This window comes from Polypterus senegalus, chromosome 12 (assembly GCF_016835505.1).
Source record: "Polypterus senegalus isolate Bchr_013 chromosome 12, ASM1683550v1, whole genome shotgun sequence".
Lineage (NCBI taxonomy): Eukaryota > Metazoa > Chordata > Cladistia > Polypteriformes > Polypteridae > Polypterus > Polypterus senegalus.
The window spans coordinates 57,868,370-57,889,598 of record NC_053165.1 but is presented as its reverse complement, the minus strand read 5'-3'; the positions used below and the strand labels follow the sequence as shown (position 1 = coordinate 57,889,598).

The following is a 21,229-nucleotide window of genomic DNA, read 5'->3' as shown; positions in this document are numbered from 1 at the left end:
CCGTTTGCTTTTCCAAAGTGCCTTAGATCCCTCTTTTATCATTAATAAATTCTGTGAATCACCATTTAGTTAGTTTGTAATCACATCTTTTTAATCGTTCAAAGCAGGCAGGTAATTTGTTTATATGAGACAGAGTAGTTTGTGCAGCTGCTTTCATCTCATGAGAAGACCTGCATATTCTGTGGTGCTCTGAGTAATTGATATTCACGCAAACATATCTCAGAGCTTTAGCTTATTTATTCCCTAGTCATCTTAGTGTTTTAGTCACAAATGTAGTTTCTTTATAAGGTTTGCATTCTAATAGGAGTGATGTAAAGTAAAACTTTAACTGAACAGGACTGACAAGCTGTAGCCTGTATATGTCTAGCAGTTATATGGTATTCTGTTAATCCTTTCATTGAATGTGCAGTGCAGCACTATACAGAAGCAATTTTAACTACAGTGATAGAAGATGTCATGGAGAAGAAAGTATCTAACTGTAACATCAATAAGACATTGCATCCTAGAAACACAAAAACATTCTTTTACAGAAATGTTGTGCTGGGACTTCCCAACAAGCTCAGTTATTAAAAATATCTACAAGTCCTTTTTCCACAATTGCTGTGATCTGCAGTAACTAACCTTAACACTTTAACATTTCGGTTTTTCCACTGCTTTCTCTTCATGGCCTAGCAGAGTTTAAAGGTGCCTGGGTGCAGGAGCCAGAAATTACTGGTAATTATTAGTATGTGTATATTAAAAGGGTGGGGACTGAGCAAGGAGCATACTTCACACCTACATGACTAGATGTTTTAAAATGTTTTTGTGGATGAATCCAAACTTTGCCTACACATACACACCTTTCTTGGACTCTGTGCTGTCACTTTGTGCATTCATGTGATGACCCTTATCCAGAAGTCTGAAAAGTAAACTGATCCACCTACAAAATTTGAAGTGTGGGTTAAGAAATATATTTTATTAATTTAAAAATGTCTTGTAGATGTACAGTATTTCAAATAATCTCATTTTATGAGGGATGCAAAATGCAAACTGACTTTAATAAGTGCAGATAAACCATGAGCTGTACTGGAAACCAAAGCCAACAGCCATGCTAAACTCCAGTTTTGCCAAATTCAACCAAACAGTATGCAGTGTTTTGAAGAACTGCGTATACAATGTGTTTTATATATCAACAGGTGTCAGAAATATGAGAATCTGATCCTCATTTCCAGGTTAGATTACATCAATGACTTAATATTCCAAATATTCAGTAAGTAAAAATGTTCCCCTTGGTAGCACACATTTCAGGGGTGTACTTACTAGGACAAATCAAAAAGAAAAGGCAAATTGAAAATTACACGGTAACCACAATGAATACAAACTGACCCGATACAGCACGTTCACAGGGGCTTATGGGTAGTTCAAATTCTCCCAGCTCTGTGCTCCACCATTCGTTGAAGCCAAGATCAAATGAACATGGGCACTCCTCTGCAGGATTGTACCTTTGTTTAACAATGTGCCTTAGTGAGATTTCTTTTGGCAGAGGGAGTGAAACCTGCTGAAATTTCCTGAAGGGTGTTGGCTCAGTTAGAAGTGAAAACGGTATGACTCAAGCTTTATGAATAGGTAGAAAAGTTTAAAGCGGGAAGAAGAAGTATAACTAACAAAGCTCGATCTGGTCAACCATCAACATTGTGAACACAAGCCTACAACAATATCTTCATCAGAGAAGACCAAATAAGTACATTGTTCTCTGTTGCTGCACATTTGGATATCAGCTATGGATCTGCACATACCATAGTGTATGAAGACTTGGGGTACCATAAAGTTCGTGCAAGGTGGGTACTGAAACAACTTACTGATCTACACAAGCCAACATCCCTTGGTGAACTTCAGGTGGTTATAATCCGTCTGCCCAAAGGAATCTCACTATGGCACATTGTTTATCAATGGCATAATTCTGCAGTGGAGCATCCATGTCCATTTGACTTTGTTTACAACCAACCCAATCGATGCCATAAAAAGGACCTAAGTGAAGTGAGCCACATTCAGGGTGACTATATACAGTTAAAATGTCTGAGACATGACAGTGTGGCTTTAGCTCAAGTAGGTGATCAGCTTGTCTTTTATGAAGTCTGCAAAGAGGATCTGATGTTTATAAACTAGAATTGACAGATCAGTAGTAAAATGGACAGCATAGTGGAGCCAAAGTAAAGGTGAGGCAAGCCTGTAACAAAGTAAACCCAGTACTGAGTCAAAAGATGAAGAGGTTTATTTTATTTATTTGTGTATTTATTTATTTATATACTTTTGTGAAATACTAAATTCAGGTTTAAGTCTTGAAGTGGGGTAGACAACTCGGGCTAAGCATGCTTGCTGTCCAAAACTTGGTTACACAAATCTGTTATGTGTAATTCTTACATTTACATTACATGTCTCATATACACTGCCATCTACAAAAAAGACAGCTAGGCATTTCTCTACAATTTACCCCTTAATCACATCATCCAATTCATTTTTGGGTTCTCAGAAACAATTGTGTGTCAGTCTTTCAAATGCATGTTATGTACTTGTGTACCACTTCTTGATCACATGTCTCTAAGTGATACCTCTGAATTCCAATCTTAGCCATCTTTAGTAAATAAGTATTTTTAGTTAGTAAGATTTTACTAAGTGATGTTTCCCACATCTTTCAACAGTTTCATTACATTTCGTTCCTGCACTTACCTGGATAGAAAACACACAGTCTTCGGAAGGTAAGAGTTCTTTTAAGATTTACATACCCACAACTGTTGTATTATAGTTATAAATGTATAAAATAAATGACAGCTTATGCTAAACTTTATGGAAACTTAGATTTCTAAATGTAACATTATGAAATATAACATTCCGCATCTTTGATTGTGTGTGGTGGACATTTTGCTTTGTTACACCACACTAAAGAGTAAATAAAAACCACCCTGAAAACCAGATCTTTGCTGTTATCTTAAGGAAAATGAAGATAGCAATCCCCTACACTGGTGTAATACAAAAACTCCATTAGTGTGATGTGTGCCACCCACATCTCCCCATTATACTCAAAGCAAGCTTCAGGGTTTAAATATTCATAAAGCAGCAGCTGTGAGGGATGAAAGCATGATACAGTTGAACACAAGATGAATCTTTTGTGATTGTGAAGCAATTGGATATTGTCTTCATGTTTGTTTTCATGGAGATGAGGGTATGATTGGTGGATATCTCTTTTTTTATGTCTTATTAGATTCACAATAAAAACGGGATATGGGGATGTTATGTTTTTTTAATTGCTTTAGGAAATTTGAAATTTAGAATGGTGATGAAGTTTTGTTCTGTTTAACTTTCATTACGTATCCTCTACCGATAGTACTGTATGTATTTCTGTTTCTGAAAATACAGTGGGGGAATTGAGTCAAATAATAACAGTTCTTTGTGTTGTGCCCTTTCATTACAAACATATTTTGAGTCCTAAGTGTCAGGTGGAGGTTTTAAATCAAGCCATATTCAGAGAAACAAACCCAACCTTCCTATATTCCACAGCTTTATTGATATTCACAGTGTATTAAACAAGTTTAAATTCTGCTTAAATATACTCTGAATATTTTTTTTAATTCTGTTTATGGTTAAAGTCCAGTACAGTACACAAGTGTTTTATAAGGTGTTTTTATGGCAATGGTACAGTCACTCACTTGATATTTTGTGGTAAATCTAGAACAGGGATACCAGTATCAAATGATGGGGATCCTGGGCAGTTTTGAGCACCTACCAATAATTACCTTTTGAACCCCCTGAAAATGTGAAAGCAAAAGTGTAGGATGTCCCTGAGAATAAATTATAAAAACATGTTATGGTGTTAAAAATCACTTAGTGCCCATGACTAGGTAGCTCTCCACAAAGGTGATGGGAAGGTCATTTTTGTGAGTGCAGGAGCGAGTCTAGCAGGGAGGGGGTGCTTATCCTTTGACAAGCCTCAAGTTGGTCTGGGTAAGGCAGAGACTTTGTGAGGGGGAAAGAAAAAGAAGCCCCATGTTGACAATCATGCCTGCCTTGGTTTCAGTGATACAAAAGAGCATGATGGTGAATAGCAGATAGTTATGTGGACTGCTGATATTGTGATACCGACGTTATTCATGTTGCAAAGGGACTGCACTTTTCATAGGAAATGACATATTTCTGCCTTCTGTACTCTCAACTAACTAGAACTACAGTGCTAATCTCTGGCAGAGTGATGATATGGCCATGGTATGCAATTACTTCAATGATAAAATAGCCATTTTAGAGTTGCACTTCATGTCTAATTGCATACTGTCTGTCTTGTGAACAGTGGCTGTTCTGCGTGATGCTGCTCAGAAGTACAAGATAGTGTTGATTTTGTGGGTAGATTACATATTTGTTTATGATGTGATTTGTCTACTTAAGATATTCATTTCTTAACTAACACCTTTCTCCACAGCTGATTTATTGTACATTCAATATCACCAGAGAAAGATTTCAGTGTTCAGCCAATAATGGACCCTCTAATTAGAAAAGATTATTTTGCACACTGACGAGGGCTCAGTTCAATAGCCAGGCATTGTTACTGATTAGAGATTTGTGGCCAGGTGACACACACAATCCTGTCTCTTTTATTCTAAATATGATACTAGGTGCTGAATTGTGAACTAAATAACCACATGACTAAAGGTGGGGAGATTTGGTTTATAATCAGCCAGGTAACAGAGGTGTATGAGAAATCTGAAAGTGTTAAATCCTGATATTTGGTTTCAGGCTAATGGGATATGAAATGAAAACCAGAGGTCCCAAAGGTTAGTAAGTATCAGCTGTATGTAGTTAGATTAGAACCAGCTTTGGTTCTTTGACCAAACTACTCGGTTTGTCAAGTATCTCCACAAGAGAGGCCTTGATTTAAGGGGAAATACTTGCAGTTGGAAACTGTGCAAGTGAAAAAGTGTGTTATCTGAATGTGACTTGCATGTATATGTGTACCTAATATCTATTTAACATAATTCAGATGGTTTTTCTTAATAAATAGATTCAGTAGATAAACAGCACTTCTAAACCTGAGGTCATTGTTGCCATCTGCAAAAGAGCTCATCATAAGCTTTGGACAGTAACCAAAATGAGGTCAGCAGTAGAAATGGCCAGAAAGCTTTCTGGTTTCACTCTTTGTGACAGGGTGAGTACTTTGGTAATCCTGGGACACCATGATAAAGAACTCTTCTCCTCTGCACGAAGAGAAACCATTTAATATGACTGGGGCATCTGTTGAGCATTCCTAAGGGCAGATTGGAGGGAATTATATTTATTAATAGCTCTTCTTTGAAGGAGTTGGAGCTAGTTGACTCTGGTTTAACCAGCTCAGTCCGTTTCTATCCTGAGCCTAACAAGAAAAGGAACACTTGAAAGGAGATAAGATATTAATGTTGCACATATCTAAGAAAACCCCTCGTTCTTTACTAAGTCTAAAGGGCGTGCAAATTGAGCAATTTTGTGACATGATATGAGCTGTTAAAAAGGAGGAGGCGTGTGAACTTACAGCTCACACACACACAGATGTCCACAATGACCATGTGTGTGACTTTTTTTTCCCCCCTTCAAACAGGCATACTAATTGCAAAATGTAGGCATGACTGATATGCATTTAATTTTTCCAGACATGTTACTGTATATACTTCCAAAGTGGGCAGCATCACACAAGTTCAGTGAAAAACGACATTAATAATTGTTTATGGAGAAAACACCTGTAAAAAGTTTATTCCACACAGATGCACAGAACTGCAGCAATAAAAGAGTGTTAAAATAGAGTCGCTGCAGTATATTTATATAGCACATTGCAAGGTCACAATGTGGCCAGAGACTATCACAATTGCTTTTGATGCAAGATAGCAGCCACATTTGGATGGAACACCTATTCATCACACAGTAGATTAATGCATTCTCACTTATAGGGCTAACTCAGAGTCTCCCAAAGAGCTATCTTACTCAGAAACCTCAAGTTTCCTAATGCCTGTTTGTGAAGAAAACACATGCACTTCTACACTCATAGTGACAGTCCATAGTTGAACCCAGGACCCTGAAAATGTAACCTAATCTCTTTCAGGCTATGTTCTTAATGAAATTTGTCATGAATGGTAAAACTGTCATGATTAAGGTGTATGCAAACGTTTGTAATATAAGTGTGTTTGTATGGTGGAGGTAGAGTGAGGGTAACTTCCTTTACATTCTAAAAATGTTTTCACTTCCACCTAAAAGAGATAATGCTCGCATGTCAGTGTGCTTTTTGTAACAGTGCACATTTCCTGCCATAATACATATATTTTGAACTCTTTGGAAAGTAATTCACTTCACCCAGAAGATGGTGTAGTTGATCCCAGTGTACCCTTCTTTTGAAAATCAATTTGGCTGATTCAGAATTATCAGTATCAAGAGGACCATTCAAGCAAGCAGGTTTTCTGGAGAAGCAGAGCGGAGGAAATGATGACAGGTTATTTACATAAATACAGGAGATGGGTAAACTTGACAGAACTCTTTTGAGCACCACTTGTGGAAACAGTGATTGTTGCGTTTTTTTATCACCTAATTTCCATTTGTAGCAGGCGAGGTTAATGAGGCTGTTCATTGCATTTCTTGTTTCCATGGCAACAGTGTAACAGCAGGACTTACTGGCTAGGATTTTATGCTGTGCTATCTGCAGGCTGCGTGGGGAGATGCAGAGATGGAGGGTTGGGCTTTCCTTATCAGGAGACAACAGATCTCTCATATGCTGGGGTTGTCATTGGGATTTGTTGTGAAAATGTCTAAAATTTAGTGATAAAGTAGGTCCTTGTCAATTTTGTAATTAACCACTGTAACAATTAAAACAGAATTAGGAGATGTTTCATAAAGATCTGTTTAAGCAGTGTGAGCTTGGTCTCCAGGAGTGCAGTGTCTACGCCTGTTTTGACATAGACTTCATGTGGTTTCCAACCATTCTTACTGGGAGGAGGGGGAATTTAAGGATAGCCAAGAGTCACTTTTAGTGCCTTTGTCCCTGGAAGAGAAGGATCAGATCTGAGGTAGTACATAGCAGGTCTCTGTCCTGGCTTATAAACTGTGAACTAATAAAGACTCAATTTAGCATTCACGGGTTTAGTGTATATAGGAGTGATCCAAGGGATGATGACACCTATGGGGAGCTCTCAGTCAGTTACTTCACTTTAATGTGTAATCCATCCTTTTTTTTTTTTTGGTGACGTGTACCGAGAAAATGAGAACCATCAGCAGTTTGTGCTAGTTAGTGGCTCCTGGAGTCATGGGTATAGTGCATGGGCCTGTACATCTATAGCCTAATGAGTACTGACAGGGTCATTACTCCCATTGATTAAAAGTATATTCTAATGAGAGTGGTCAGGATCAGAGTCCGGGGTAAGCAGTCATAATGACAGCTAGCAAGATAAGTGTCCAGGAGGGTAAATCTTCATTTAGCTGGGAATGGACACAATTAGAGTACAGGTGACCGAAAACTGACAGGATCAGGTCCAGAGATGTAAAACCTCCTTTTGTTGAGAACAGGGTTTGGTTCACAGGAGTAAAAGTGAGGACTGTTATTAGAGCTCAGCCAAGTAAAATTGTATCATAATGAAAAAGATAGGATTTCAGGGAAGAAAGTACTCATGAGAAATGATAAGATTAGACTCCATCTGAATAAAACAGAGTTCAGATGAGTTAACTTAAAAATTAGGTATGTGCTGGACTCATATTCTTTAACATTTTAATGAGATCTAGCAGCATAATAATGAAATCAATAAACTATTAAAAACCAATAAATAGCATTTGAGTCCAGAAAAAAAAAAGTTGCATTTGAGTCCAGAAATAAAAAGTTTTTCAAAAGAGAAATGAGAAGACTAGGGCCCGAGAAACTCGAAACATGTATTTCATATTACGCCAGGAATATTGTTAGTCACATGTTGTCTTTTTTTTTTCTTTAGAGTTGTTGGTGGCTTTGATACCCTAACTGCAATGGAAAATGTAGAAAGTGACCCCAAGACTGACCGCCCAAAGGTTAGTTATATGCTATCTCTGTAGTTCGATCTCTGTATTCACATTCAAGAGTTAGGTTGGCTGTGGGTATATTGGGGCTACTATGTAACTTCTTTTTTGTATATATATGAATATTCAATATGTAATTTTTACTGTATGACATAAATGTGTCACATATAGAGTTGAAGAATCCACAGATAACATCATTTACAATTAAACTCATTCAGAAAAGGCAACAGTTTTTAGAAGGCAAAACATATTGACTTTTTCTTTCTGTTCACTTTCCTCTGAAGGCTTTAATCTGCACGTCTTCATTTTCTAATTAGATGATAATATCCAATCTTTTCTGACATCCCATCAGTCAGGATGATAAAACAGATTAAAATATAGAACGCTTTCCTGGCAGCACTTACCAATCTAGGCACTGTTATGCTTGAAAGTTGCAGCTTTGCTTTTCGAAATGCTTGTCATATTCAAACATTAATGTAAACTCACATTGAAATTTAGTTCCAAGGATTTTTTGTCAAAACAAACATGTTAGAGGCTCTATGGACAATGCCATCATGCATTGTTTTTTGTTTTTCTTTCTTTCTTTTACACATCAAGCTGCATGGTTACTTATTTGTCTTTTCTTTTCTTCTTACTATATTAAAGGAGATGCATTGACATTACTTAAATGTTGTTCTCTTTCAGGAAAAAAGCTGATAATTAAGTGCAGCAGACATTGGGGGAACAAATTTATAAAAGTGGAGTTTAATATGGCATGTTCATCTGTTTAGGTTTCTACTGTATTAATTGCTTTGAGTAAATAGATGGGAAATAGTTTAGTAAATTTTCCTAATTTTATGTGTTCTAAACATAGAGGTTTAGTTTGTTTTTTTAAATCTGTTCAAGTTTTCCCAATTTCAAAAATATATAGTATGTGTTGATTTTTTTTGTAAACCAATTATATATATTTATTAAAATGACAAAATCAAGCATATTGAATGTGCACTTTATTCTAAACCGACTGGTTTTTGTGTTTCCCAGTCAGAGATTAAGATACTGAATGCCACAGTATTTGTGGACCCGTATGAGGAGGCTGATGCTGAGGTGAGTGAACAGAGAGAGTACATTTTCTTTGAAAGTGCTGCTCACAACACCCAGTGATTTTATAATCTTAAGATTACACTCAGTGCTATTCAGCTTATTGTTTGTGACAGACTTACAATAAATATCTCAAACACTGGACCTGCTACAAATTTGAAAATTTGACTTCCCATGCTAACTTTAATAGTGCTATGAAACATTTTCTGGTGTAAGTAGACTTATCTAATTATTGAAGGAGACTAAAACAGCAGCAAAAACCAATTTTACCTGCATTATGATGAAGACCTACACAATTACAGGATAGGAAAAAGTGCTACTGACAAGACTGTAAAGTCAAACAATTTCTAAGTACCTTTTAAAGGTGCTACACAGAGTCATGCAAATGAGTCAGCTATTGTTCTTTACAGAAGTTCAGCTTGTACTTTGTTTTCCACTTAACGTTGGTTCAAAATTAGTTTATTGATTATTGCTGAAATTGGATTCACTAAGTCAGTGGTTCTCGACCTGTGGGGCGGGGGGCACGAAGTAACAAAAAGGGGGGCGCAAAGATGTGAAAAAAAGAAAACAAGAATCAAAAATATGAAAAAAACGTCTGTTGAAACCAAAACAAATTAACTTAAACTGCATTCTGATACTAGAACAATAAATATAGAGTTAGATAAATGTTGATAAAAGTTAAGTAGGTATAATAAAATATGCATCTGCATTTCAAAAAAATGCTGGGGGGGGGGTGCGATTAAAACTGTTAGGAAAACTTGGGTCGCAAATGCTTAAAGGTTGAGAAACGCTGCACTAAGTATTTTCTCCACATTAAGGGTAATTAGGCTGCTTTCTTGAAATACCATGCTATTGCCAAATATGATGCTTTGAATTTCATGTTCCTAAGTACTCGCCAGGATAAACCCCAGCCAGTTTCACAGATGAAAACAAGTTTGATTTTTATTTCTGTTCAGTGGTAAAATTCACTTCTTTAAGTTACAATATCAGTATTAATAATAATAATTCTTTGCATTTATATAGCGTTTTTCTCACTACTCAAAGCACTCAGCAATTGCGGGTTAAGGGTCTTGCTCAAGGGCCCAACAGAGCAGAGTCCCTATTGGCATTTACGGGATTCAAACTGTCAAACTTCCGATTGCCAGTACAGATCCCGAGCCACCACTCCGCCTACAACAACAGTACTTTTGATCAGTGAAATTCACTTAAGCGTTTTTCAGAGTATTTGCTGTTTTCGCCTCTGACTTTGTTCACCAGATATTCTCCTGGAAAACCACCATGCGGCTGACTTAGACAAACTTTTTTTTCCCCAGCACCCCATGGTGTTTGGCAAGGCCAGCGTGACATCACAGAGCTGTAGTTACCAGTATTGGTTAGGAGAGCCCCCGATAATATATAACTGTGATTCTGATATCGGGCTAAAAAAATATGGGAAACTTGTGAGTACATTTAAACACACACTCAGAAAGAAATTGGAAATTTGTTGGTGTCTTAAAAGTAATACATTTTTTGTATTAACTTATATGTTAATACAGACTGCTGTCACTGCCCTGCTCCACTGTCACACTGAGGAGATTGTTCCTCCCCCAGACTATGCAACTCTTTAATTCCACCCCTTTGGGTAAACGTTAGTATTATAAAAAGTTATTGTCTGTTATACCTGCATTTTTATCACTCTTTAATTAAATATTGTTCTTTATTACTATGCTGCTTCTGGAGTACAGGTGCTGGTCATAAAATTAGAATATCATGACAAAGTTGAGTTATTTCAGTAATTCCATTCAAAAAGTGAAACTTGTATATTAGATTCATTCATTACACACAGACTGATGTATTTCAAATGTTTATTTCTTTTAATTTTGATGATTATAACTGACAGCTAATGAAAGTCCCAAATTCAGTATCTCAGAAAATTAGAATATCAATTAAGACCAATACAAAAAAAGGATTTTTAGAAATGTTGGCCAACTGAAAGGTATGAACATGAAAAGTATGAGCATGTACAGCACTCAATATTTAGTTGGGGCTCCTTTGGCCTGGATTACTGCAGCAATGTGGCGTGACATGGAGTCGATCAGTCTATGGCACTGCTCAGGTGTTATGAGAGCCCATGTTGCTTTGATAGTGGCCTTCAGCTCTTCTGAATTATTGGGTCTGGCGTATTGCATCTTCCTCTTCACAATACTCCATAGATTTTCTATGGGGTTAAGGTCAGGCAAGTTTGTTGGCCAATCAAGAACAGGGATACCATGGTCCTTAAACCAGGTACTGGTAGTTTTGGCACTTTATGCAGGTGCCAGGTCCTGTTGGAAAATGAAATCTGCATCTCCATAAAGTTCAGCAGCAGGAAGCATGAAGTGCTCTAAAACTTCCTGGTAGACGGCTGTGTTGACCTTGGACCTCAGAAAACACAATGGACCAACACCAGCAGATGACATGGCACCCCAAACCATCACTGACTGTGGAAACTTTACACTGGACCTCAAGCAACGTGGATTCTGTGCCTCTCCTCTCTTCCTCCTGACTCTGGGACCTTGATTTCCAAAGGAAATGCAAAATTTACTTTCATCAGAGAACATAACTTTGGACCACTCAGCAGCAGTTTTGTCTTTAGCCCAGACGAGACGCTTCTGATGCTGTCTCTTGTTCAAGAGTGGCTTGACACAAGAAATGCGACAGCTGAAACCCATGTCTTGCATACGTCTGTGCGTGGTGGTTCTTGAAGCACTGACTCCAGCTGCAGTCCACTCTTTGTGAATCTCCCCCACAGTTTTGAATGGGTTTTGTTTCACAATCCTCTCCAGGGTGCGGTTATCCCTATTGCTTATACACTTTTTTCTACCACATCTTGTCCTTCCCTTCGCCTCTCTATTAATGTGCTTGGACACAGAGCTCTGTGAACAGCCAGCCTCTTTAGCAATGACCTTTTGTGTCTTGCCCTCCTTGTGCAAGGTGTCAATGGTCGTCTTTTGGACAACTGTCAAGTCAGCAGTCTTCCCCATGATTGTGTAGCCTACAGAACTCGACTGAGAGACCATTTAAAGGCTTTTGCAGGTGTTTTCAGTTAATTAGCTGATTAGAGTGTGGCACCAGGTGTCTTCAATATTGAACCTTTTCACAATATTCTAATTTTCTTAGATACTGAATTTGGGACTTTCATTAGTTGTCAGTTATAATCATCAAAATTAAAAGAAATAAACATTTGAAATACATCAGTCTGTGTGTAATGAATGAATCTAATATACAAGTTTCACTTTTTGAATGGAATTACTGAAATAAATCAACTTTGTCATGATATTCTAATTTTATGACCTACACCTGTATGTGAATTTCCCCTTGGGATTAATAAAGTATCTATCTATCTATCTATCTATTCTGTGAGTTCTCTGCTTTCCCTTTTAATAACATTGTCCAGAGTGATACGCAGTTGATGTAAATCGGAAAGAGTGAAGAATCCATGTGTTTGCTTATTTTATTATCAGTGGTAGTGAACAAATAAAAGCGTTTGGGGTGGGGAGGGGTATGATGTACTTTTTGTTTTGAAAGAGAATAGTACCTGCTATGGAATCTGTGGCATTAAAGCCTTCCTGCCTACCCCGTTCTGATATTTAAATCTATTAATTTTATCTTGGGAAAGCACAGTGATTAGCACTGCTGCCTCAGAGATCATATCACATTTGTGGCCACAAAAATCTGTCCATCATAGCTGGCAGACATTCATCATTATAATCCACTCAATACTAGTTCAGCTTCTCCTTTTCCATTGACTTCAATTCATTTTGCTAAGTTTGGCGAAGTTTTCAAACACAAATGCAATTTCTCTAAACTTGAAGTGAAGCAAATTCAGCTCGGTTTTCTCATCGCTAAATATCTGGTATGGCTTTTGTATTCAGAGTGTCTATAAACAGATAAGTGAAGGTACTGAATAGCCAAAAAGAAAACTGTCATACCTATGGATATTTTACATAAAAGTAACTATGAATTAACCAGGTTCTCTTTATAGCCACTATTGTTTGCCTCCTCTTATTTTCCATTATCACTCTTTTCTTTCTGTCCTGGAGGGTTACTCAACTAGCATCCTATCGCTTTAACACAGTGAACACAATGCACTTTAAACTAAAGCTTTGATCCCAGCCCCATTCACCTTGTAACTGAAAAAGACAAATGTTTTATTCAATTTTATTGTAGCTGTCTAACAAATAAAACAAAATGTCCTAGTTCTGTATGTTGATTCTAAGAATAATTTCCAAAAACAAACATTTTGGATCCCTTTCAGTATTTTGAAAAAGTCAAAGGTGACATGTATTTTTTTAGTCATTTGTTTGCCCTTCAATATTAAGAACAGAGGTTGGCACTGTATATTTCATCCTAATTAGATTCTGACACTTCCATGGTAATTACTCCTCTTTTGTTCGACAAGTGTCCAGACTTTGGCTCAGCAGTTGTAACCTATGCAGTTAAATTTTTTTTTTTAGTATTAGAGCTAAGCCATGAATCTGCTGGTGCAATATGTGTATGTGTTAACCTATAACAGCTTATCTGTAATGGACATGCTCTAGAGATGTGATCACTATATGTAATAGCCTCCATTTCTGCCTGTGCCAATTTGTTGCAGACCATTTGCAGTGAAAAACTGAAGTGCCACAGCAGTTTCTAGTAGCTCCAGGCAGAGGTTGCCAGTCAGCATAAACACATCAGCCTTGTGCGTGTTCTGCCGATTGGCAGTCATGACGTTGTTCATCAGTAGGAGCTGCAGGAACAAAGTCAATGCAGCTTATTAATTACATCCCAGCTGGTGACAGCAGCATGTTACAGCCTGAATGTCAGACTTCAACAGGTTGAGTCAAACATTACAGGTCACAAAAAGAAAAACATAACAGCTTCATGCCATGTCCTTGCACTAATAAATGTATAGCTTTTAAGAAATGCTTCGGACCCCTAAGAGTTATGAAGTTATAGAAATTTACAAAGGAAATAGGAGGCTGATTAGCACATTTATTTACAATTACATAATTAGTACAAATACTTGTTTATCACTCATTTGTTTCTTTAATGACTTGTTTCTTTGTATCAGTATACTGCTGCTGGATTATGTGAATTTCCCCTTGGGATTAATAAAGTATCTATCTATCTATCTAGACATTCATTGAAATAAGTTTAACTAGGCACTATGTTAAAGGCTGTAGAGTTCTTTTGCCGAAATAAATACTTTATGCTTTTCCACAATGCTTTTTTCAATTGTTTTCCCACAGTGTATTTGGCTGCAAGTTTTAAGTGTGTCCTTTTACTTTTCTGCTATTTCCTTTTATCAATTGTCTACTAATTGTCATTCATAAAATTAACTATAGATATCACGGGAACAAAATACAGCAGCCTATGGAGAAAGCAAAAAGCCAAGAAATGTCTTGATCAAAGAGTGGGGAGAATATCACTGATGCTCCTGCCACATCTAATGTTTTATTGCCCTTTAGTGCAATTCAAATATTAGTTGTAGTCATTCACTACACTGTAGTATAGTCTGCATAGCATTACAATGAAGTCTTCCTAAGTCCATAGATTATACCTACTGCCTTGTACATGATGGGCCCTATTCTTCTTGATGCCTAAAGTTAACAAACAGTTTTTGAAAATTTCATTTTATTCAAATATGTATTATTTCAAAAGTAAGATTTTTTTCAGCCAGTGTGAAACAAGGTACTGTATAGTGCAATTGTTCTCATCTTCAGGCTTGGAGGGCCTCAATGGCTGAGCCAATTGTTTATTTAGAAGTTGATCTTTTCTACTAATATAACTTGTTATCTAATGTGTGACTTGTTAGTTTTTTGTTTTTTTTCTTTTCTCCCACACTGACTCATTCTTATACTGTACATTTTTCATTTGTGACAATGTCATCCAAAGGCAGAGTGGTGGCTCTGAGGCTAAGGATCTGTGCTGGTATCCGGAAGGTTGCCAGTCGAATCCCTGTTACAGTTAAGAGACCCTACTCTGCTGAGCTCTTAAGCAAGGCCCTTATCCTGCAATTGCTCCAGGGGCGCTGTATAATGGCTGACTCTGCATTCTGACCCCAAGGGGTATGCGAAAACTAACAAATTCCTAATAGAAAAAATTATATAAGCCAAATAAAGAACAAAACAAAAACAAATAAAAAATTGTGTGGCCAAGAGCAGATTAGTAGTTCTTAGTCCTTCACTTTTTTCTCTTCTTTTTGTTTCCAAATTGAAACATTATACCTAAGGAACATGCATAGCTGTAAGTGGGACAAAGTTAGATGGTGAGCTCTTTGCTCCTTTGCATTTCCTTATCATTGTTAATAGGCAGTTAGTTAAAAAAAACAGTTAAATCAAATAATGCATGTTTAAGAGTAAAATAAACAATTAAGTGTTGGAAATCCTGAGAAGCAAGTTAACTAAAATGAAGCACAAAAATGCAGCTGGAGCCGTAATTGCTTCATGAGCAAAAAGTATTGTCTAAATAAGAAAAGAAAAAATGTGGAACACTGGACTTCCAGTGATCAACTTGGAAATCCCTGGTATAGTGTCTTACATAAGTATGTTTTACATTGAAATCTAAATTCATTAATAAAAACAATAGGCATTTGAAATTTGTAAAGTAATACACAGCTTATGTTAAAAAAATGAAATTTGTTAAGGATTAGCTGATTTTATTAGATCACTTTAAAGAGGTGTAGTCTGCTTTTTTAGTTGTAGTTGACATCGGCTTTTTTAAATGTTAATTTTCTTGAAGGGAGGTTTTGTTTAGGAGATTTGCTTTACTGATAATTTGTTTTATCAATTTTTACCACACCCTCCATGGTGCAGATTGCAGCAGAAAGAGAAAAGGCTCTCAAACTAGAAGAAGAAGAAAATGCAAAGGTTAATGCTGTTCTCCCAAAGAGCAAGGCTGAAGAGATGCCGAAGACTTACCGTGCAGGCGTTGGGAAATATATTAATATGTCACAACTGTAAGTTGATGTGGGCTCTGTCAAAAACACAGTGCCTTATTTGAGAGTTAGCAATGCATTGACATGATGGTAGTGGAATGGGCAATGACGGAAATTGTCTCTGTCGTTTTATTAAAGTGGATAGCCTCAATAGCATGGCCATTGTTAATCGAGAGTAGCTGCTGAAGTTTTAGTGCCAAATTCTAAGTTTGGACCTTTACAAACAAGTGTATGTTGTAAATATACCAGCTCTTGGTATAGTCTTTTAAGGGAGATCTCAAAAACAGCAGGGGATATGCCTTTCATTAATTATACCAGGCTATGCTTTTGTTGATTTATACTCTCTCTTTGTCTCCTTTTTAGTTTCTTCTATAGACTCAGAATGGGGCTATTTGTCTTCAGTGGGATGGCAAATGTGTGTTGAAAGATGAAACTCAGATTATGATTACTAAGTAATCATCTCACATGTTAAAACTAGTATTATGCTCTAAAACTCAAAACCACACTCAGTCTTTTATCTTCCTAATTGAAATCATCCTTCCTAGTCCTTCACAAGTGAAGAAGATCAAGTGTATTAAGAAAACCCCCGTACAAGCCATTTTTTCAAAAACTTGGCCCATGCCCTACTGCCATCAATCCTTTATTCTAATGCATTTTTTTGCAGTTTTAAATTTATTTTAGAAAGATCTTTCCTGCATTGATCATCTCCAAGTAAAGATTTGCACATAAACATTAGCTCTTAGTAAGCATTTGTAGTGTGAACTCCTGAATGCAATTGTCAGCATTTGTACTCCTTGTACTGATTTGCAAAAACTTGTGCACTTTTATGATAATTAGACAATGCTTCATTTGTTAAATGTGCCCATGTACATGGGTTATTTGTGATTTCTATTAAATAAAGTAGAAATTTTGTATTGTAATATCTTGTTTATCATGTCACCAGAGCGTAGCAACATTTTGCATGTACTGTAGATTGGACAGGTAAGTAAAAATTGCACTATAGTTTGTACACATGACAGTACTACTACTACAGCTAGTGTTATACACTTTATGGAAGTCACAAAGGACACAATCATTTTTTTGTGTCAGCCCATCTATTAATTAAATAAATATTGCATACGGCAATAAAGAATGCCCAGAAACAAGGGATTTTTAAAAGTATTCAAAAATATGATTCATTGTAACAGTATCATTTAAATTCTTGGTTTTAAAAAAAAAAAAAAAAAAAAAGGTTACTGAACACTGACAAGAGCATACAGATGTCTGGCTGTGGCTGGGTGAGGGGCTGGATAGACTGATACTTTCAAATTAAGATGCTGCCAATAAGAGTTGATGAATGGCATAGTTAATTCAACATTAATATGTTACAGAAAATGACATGGAAAAGAAATAAAACTTAGACTTTGTCTATCTAAATACAATAAAATGTGGTATAGTGAATAAGATTTGATTTTAAAATATCTTACCCTAGACAGATGTATAGGAGAAGATATATAAACCACGGGGATAGAAAGTATTCAGACACCTTCACTTTTTTCTCACCTTTGCAGCCTTGTGTTAATCATTTAAATTAATTTTCTCTTTGTCAAGCATCACTCCCAGATACTTAAAGCAAAATCTGGATTTTATTGTATTTTTTTCAAATTTATTAAAAAAAAAAAAACTGAACTATCACTTGGACACACATATTCAGACCCTTTTGTTATGACACTTGAAATTTTGCATCATCAATGATCATCATTGAGATGTTTTCTGCACTTTATCTGGAGTTCATCTGTGGAAAATTCAGCTGACTGGACAAGATTAAGCCAGACAGAAGCCTTTCCTCCTTTAAAAAAAATGTTTGAGTCATGCTTGGAGTTTGCAAATGTGCAAACTGCAGACTGAAGCCAAGATTAGTGTCATGTCAGGAAAAAACACAGGCATTGCTCATCACTTCTGCAGTACCATTCCACAGTGAAGCATGATTCACAGCAGATCAAGGTGTGGGTTATTTCAGCAGCATAAACTGGGAGACTAGACAGGGTTGAAGGAAAGCTGAACGGAACAAAGTACAGAGAGAAATCATTAATAAAAACCTGCTCCAGAGTACTCTAGATCTCAGAATGGGCTGAGTGTTCACCTTTCACCAGGACAGAGACCCTAAGCACAAAGCAAGGACAACACATGAGTATCTTATGGACAGCTCTGGTAAAGTCCTTGATTGCCCAAGCCAGAGGTTGTAATTGAATCCAATTCAGCATCTCTTCAGAGACCTGAAATAACTGTCTATTGATAGACTTCGTACAGCCTGATAGAACTTGAGAGGTTCGGCAAAGAAGAATGGCAGACAGCCCTGAAGTCCAGGCCCAAACCCAAAAAGACTCCAATCCAGAATACTCAAATCAATGTGATATTTCAGTTTTTTTATTACTAATAAATTTGCAAACATTTCTGAAATTCTGATTTTGCTTTGTCATCCTGAGAGTATTGAGTACTGCTTAATGTGTGGAAAAATTAATTTAAATGATTTTATCATAAGGTTTCAACATAACAAATTATGAAAACAGTGAGAGTCTAAAAACTTTCTGAATCTGCTGTAGTATGATCCACTAAATACTAACTTACTTTATTTGGAAACTGAACGTTTTTGTTTAAATGTCAGAGTTCCTTAAAAAGCCAAGTACAATGAAACTATTCTAGTTCAGCTGTTCAAATAATGTGTACTATTTTGAATAAGGAAGTATTCAATAGTCTCTTGAGGCTGCTACAGTGTTTGATATTCATGAACACACAGACTCACACCTAAGACTTGTAAAGACATTGATAAACCTGTTGTGAAATTTGTACCAATGGAGTCTACTATTTTCTTATCACTGTGTTTTGTTATAATTTATGAAGCTCTGACTCCCATTTTCTTTTACCTCCATAGAAAACGTGCCAACAATGGAGTGGATGATGAGCCATCAACAAGTGGAGCAGGTCCTACAACAAGCAAAAAACTGAAAGGAAAGACAGGCTTTGGCGATTTCAGTTCCTGGTAGCATGGCAGCATTTGGGGGAAAAAAATAACTCCTGACTATTGCAACACAAGAAGATGACGAATTGCCATCCAAAATATGCTTCTTGTGTTTCTTTCAACATAATAATTACTACTCCTTTTAATTCCCTTTTGCCCTCTGTACTTGCCCCATTTTTATTTTGTTTCTTTTTATATAAATGCAGACTGAATAAAATTACAGCAACTGTAAAGCTTCTCACCACATCACTTGCAGTGTCTGGGCCACATTAAATCAGGCCCTACTTACATCCTGCCAGGGTGGCGTTTGCTGAAGTGGCCCCCCAAGGGAGGGTCTGTATTTTCCATTGCTGGATTGGCACGCTATAAAAGCTTGTGGCAAGCTCAAGGCATTTTCCTGCCACCAGAAGAGCTGCACCCAGACCTCAAGGAAAGAAAATCGATTTTAGCTTCTCTTCCCTCGTGCACTGCCTCCCATATTAAATAAAGACTGAGATCCCAGGAGACCAATGAGCAGAAGGCAGGAACAATGACCTCAGGGCTAGGCCCTGGCAGTCACATAATAGGGAAAAAGGGGCTTTTAAATGTTGCATTAGTGTCTTAATTAAACTGCACTGATAGAGAACCAGATGATTATAAATAATGTATGAAATGTAGAAGGTTTTAACACACAATGGTGTTGACAAATGCTTTTTCATTTAACTGAAAAATGGTGAATACCACTTGATTTGTTTATTGTGTTGTTTGTATGACAACTTTTTAAAGATGCAGTTAAAGGAAGGATGTCTTCCACTTTTTTGTAGGAACTATAGCAGCTGTTCCTGTTATTGTCAAGTGGGCTATGAATTAGTTTTATTTTGGTAACTTTTTAAAATTAGCTTCCATGTGGTTTACATTTGACTAAGGTGTTTTTCACTACTCCCCACCATCTGGGCATTTATTTATTTATTTTGGCCTGTGCTTAGTGATAAATCCCACCATCTGTTCATTTAAAAAAAAAAAATAATAATCTGAATAGTAGCATGCTATGAGGTGCTGTCATTGGGAGTTCTAGACTTGTTTGCAAGTAATATCTACTGCTGATAAGTCATTTAACAGTTTATTTTTTCTGATAATGTATTTAATGGGTAGCTGAGTGTTGTCACTTTAAACCTTTTAGTAAAAAACAACTATTAATGCTTGGTACTCAGTGCTCTTTAGGATTTATGCTGATGGGGACTGGAGGTGTTTGTCCCTCTCTGAATGCCACAGTTTACTCTATTCATGTCACAGTATGCACATCTCCTACATACACCACCCCAATATCAATATCTGGAGTAAAATATTGTTTAAACAGCTGTCTCCCCATCACTGCCCAACAAGTGAAAGCACTTTCCTATACAACCAACTCTCAGATCATACTTTACCATGCACAACAAATTGACAGCCATGTTCCTTAATGCTTTGCAGGTGCTGTGGCATATTTTGATTGTTAGTAAGTCAAATTTTTCTTCATCCAGTTGGCCCTGAAACCCACAAACTATAATTCTTTCAGAAGGTTTAAAAACTTTGTAATAGTTTTCTTTGCATAAAACTATTAAAATGCTTCATTGTTATGTGATGTTTAAAGCTAGCCCCTTCCTATATTTTTTTGTCGCTCCTTAGGAGGACACTTGAGTTGTGTGAGAATGGCAGACTTCTAGCAGTCCCATGGTGCACAAATACTTTCACGAAAGGGTTTATCAGTGTCAGGAGCGAAGAAACGGGGAAAAAAATGAGTTAGGTTTTGCTTTTGTGGGTTATTTTTGAATTAAAGCTACATATGTGCAATGATTTATATGATTCTCTAACTGTCTAGCCTGCAGTAAAAACAAGAAGATCCTTTTTCAAACACTGATCCTGACATTCAAGCAGATATAGCATTTTACAGTACTCTAGCATTGTAGGCTAGTGGCCATAGTTATTTTTACAGACCTCTTTCTTAATTTTTAGACACTTTAATGCTGAGTCAAGTCATAGAACTCTGACAACCACTATTGGGTGTTGGAATAATGCAGATTAGTGCAAATATTTTCTCCAAAAAAAACAAACATTCTTTTTCAAATTTAAAAATTATTTTTAAAGTGATTCACTTACAAGAGGCTGCATGTTTTTTTCAAAGCCAGCTCTTAATTAGGAGCCTATTTTTGTTTTGAATAGTACATCTTGCTTAG

At 36.7% G+C, this 21,229-nt stretch overlaps 1 protein-coding gene across 1 annotated transcript in view; it reads left to right on the top strand.

The window, feature by feature from the left end:
• The window catches only part of ppil2 (peptidylprolyl isomerase (cyclophilin)-like 2), a 70,624-nt gene extending 50,000 nt beyond the window's left edge, over window positions 1-20,624 (top strand). Inside the window, exons 16-20 of the mRNA XM_039771565.1 lie at window positions 2,679-2,735; window positions 7,962-8,034; window positions 9,043-9,105; window positions 15,918-16,060; window positions 18,951-20,624. Coding sequence (XP_039627499.1) covers window positions 2,679-2,735; window positions 7,962-8,034; window positions 9,043-9,105; window positions 15,918-16,060; window positions 18,951-19,062 — 448 coding nt within the window. The 3' untranslated portion in view covers window positions 19,063-20,624. The remainder of the gene's footprint in view (window positions 1-2,678; window positions 2,736-7,961; window positions 8,035-9,042; window positions 9,106-15,917; window positions 16,061-18,950) is intronic.
• The last annotated feature ends 605 nt before the right edge of the window (window positions 20,625-21,229 follow it).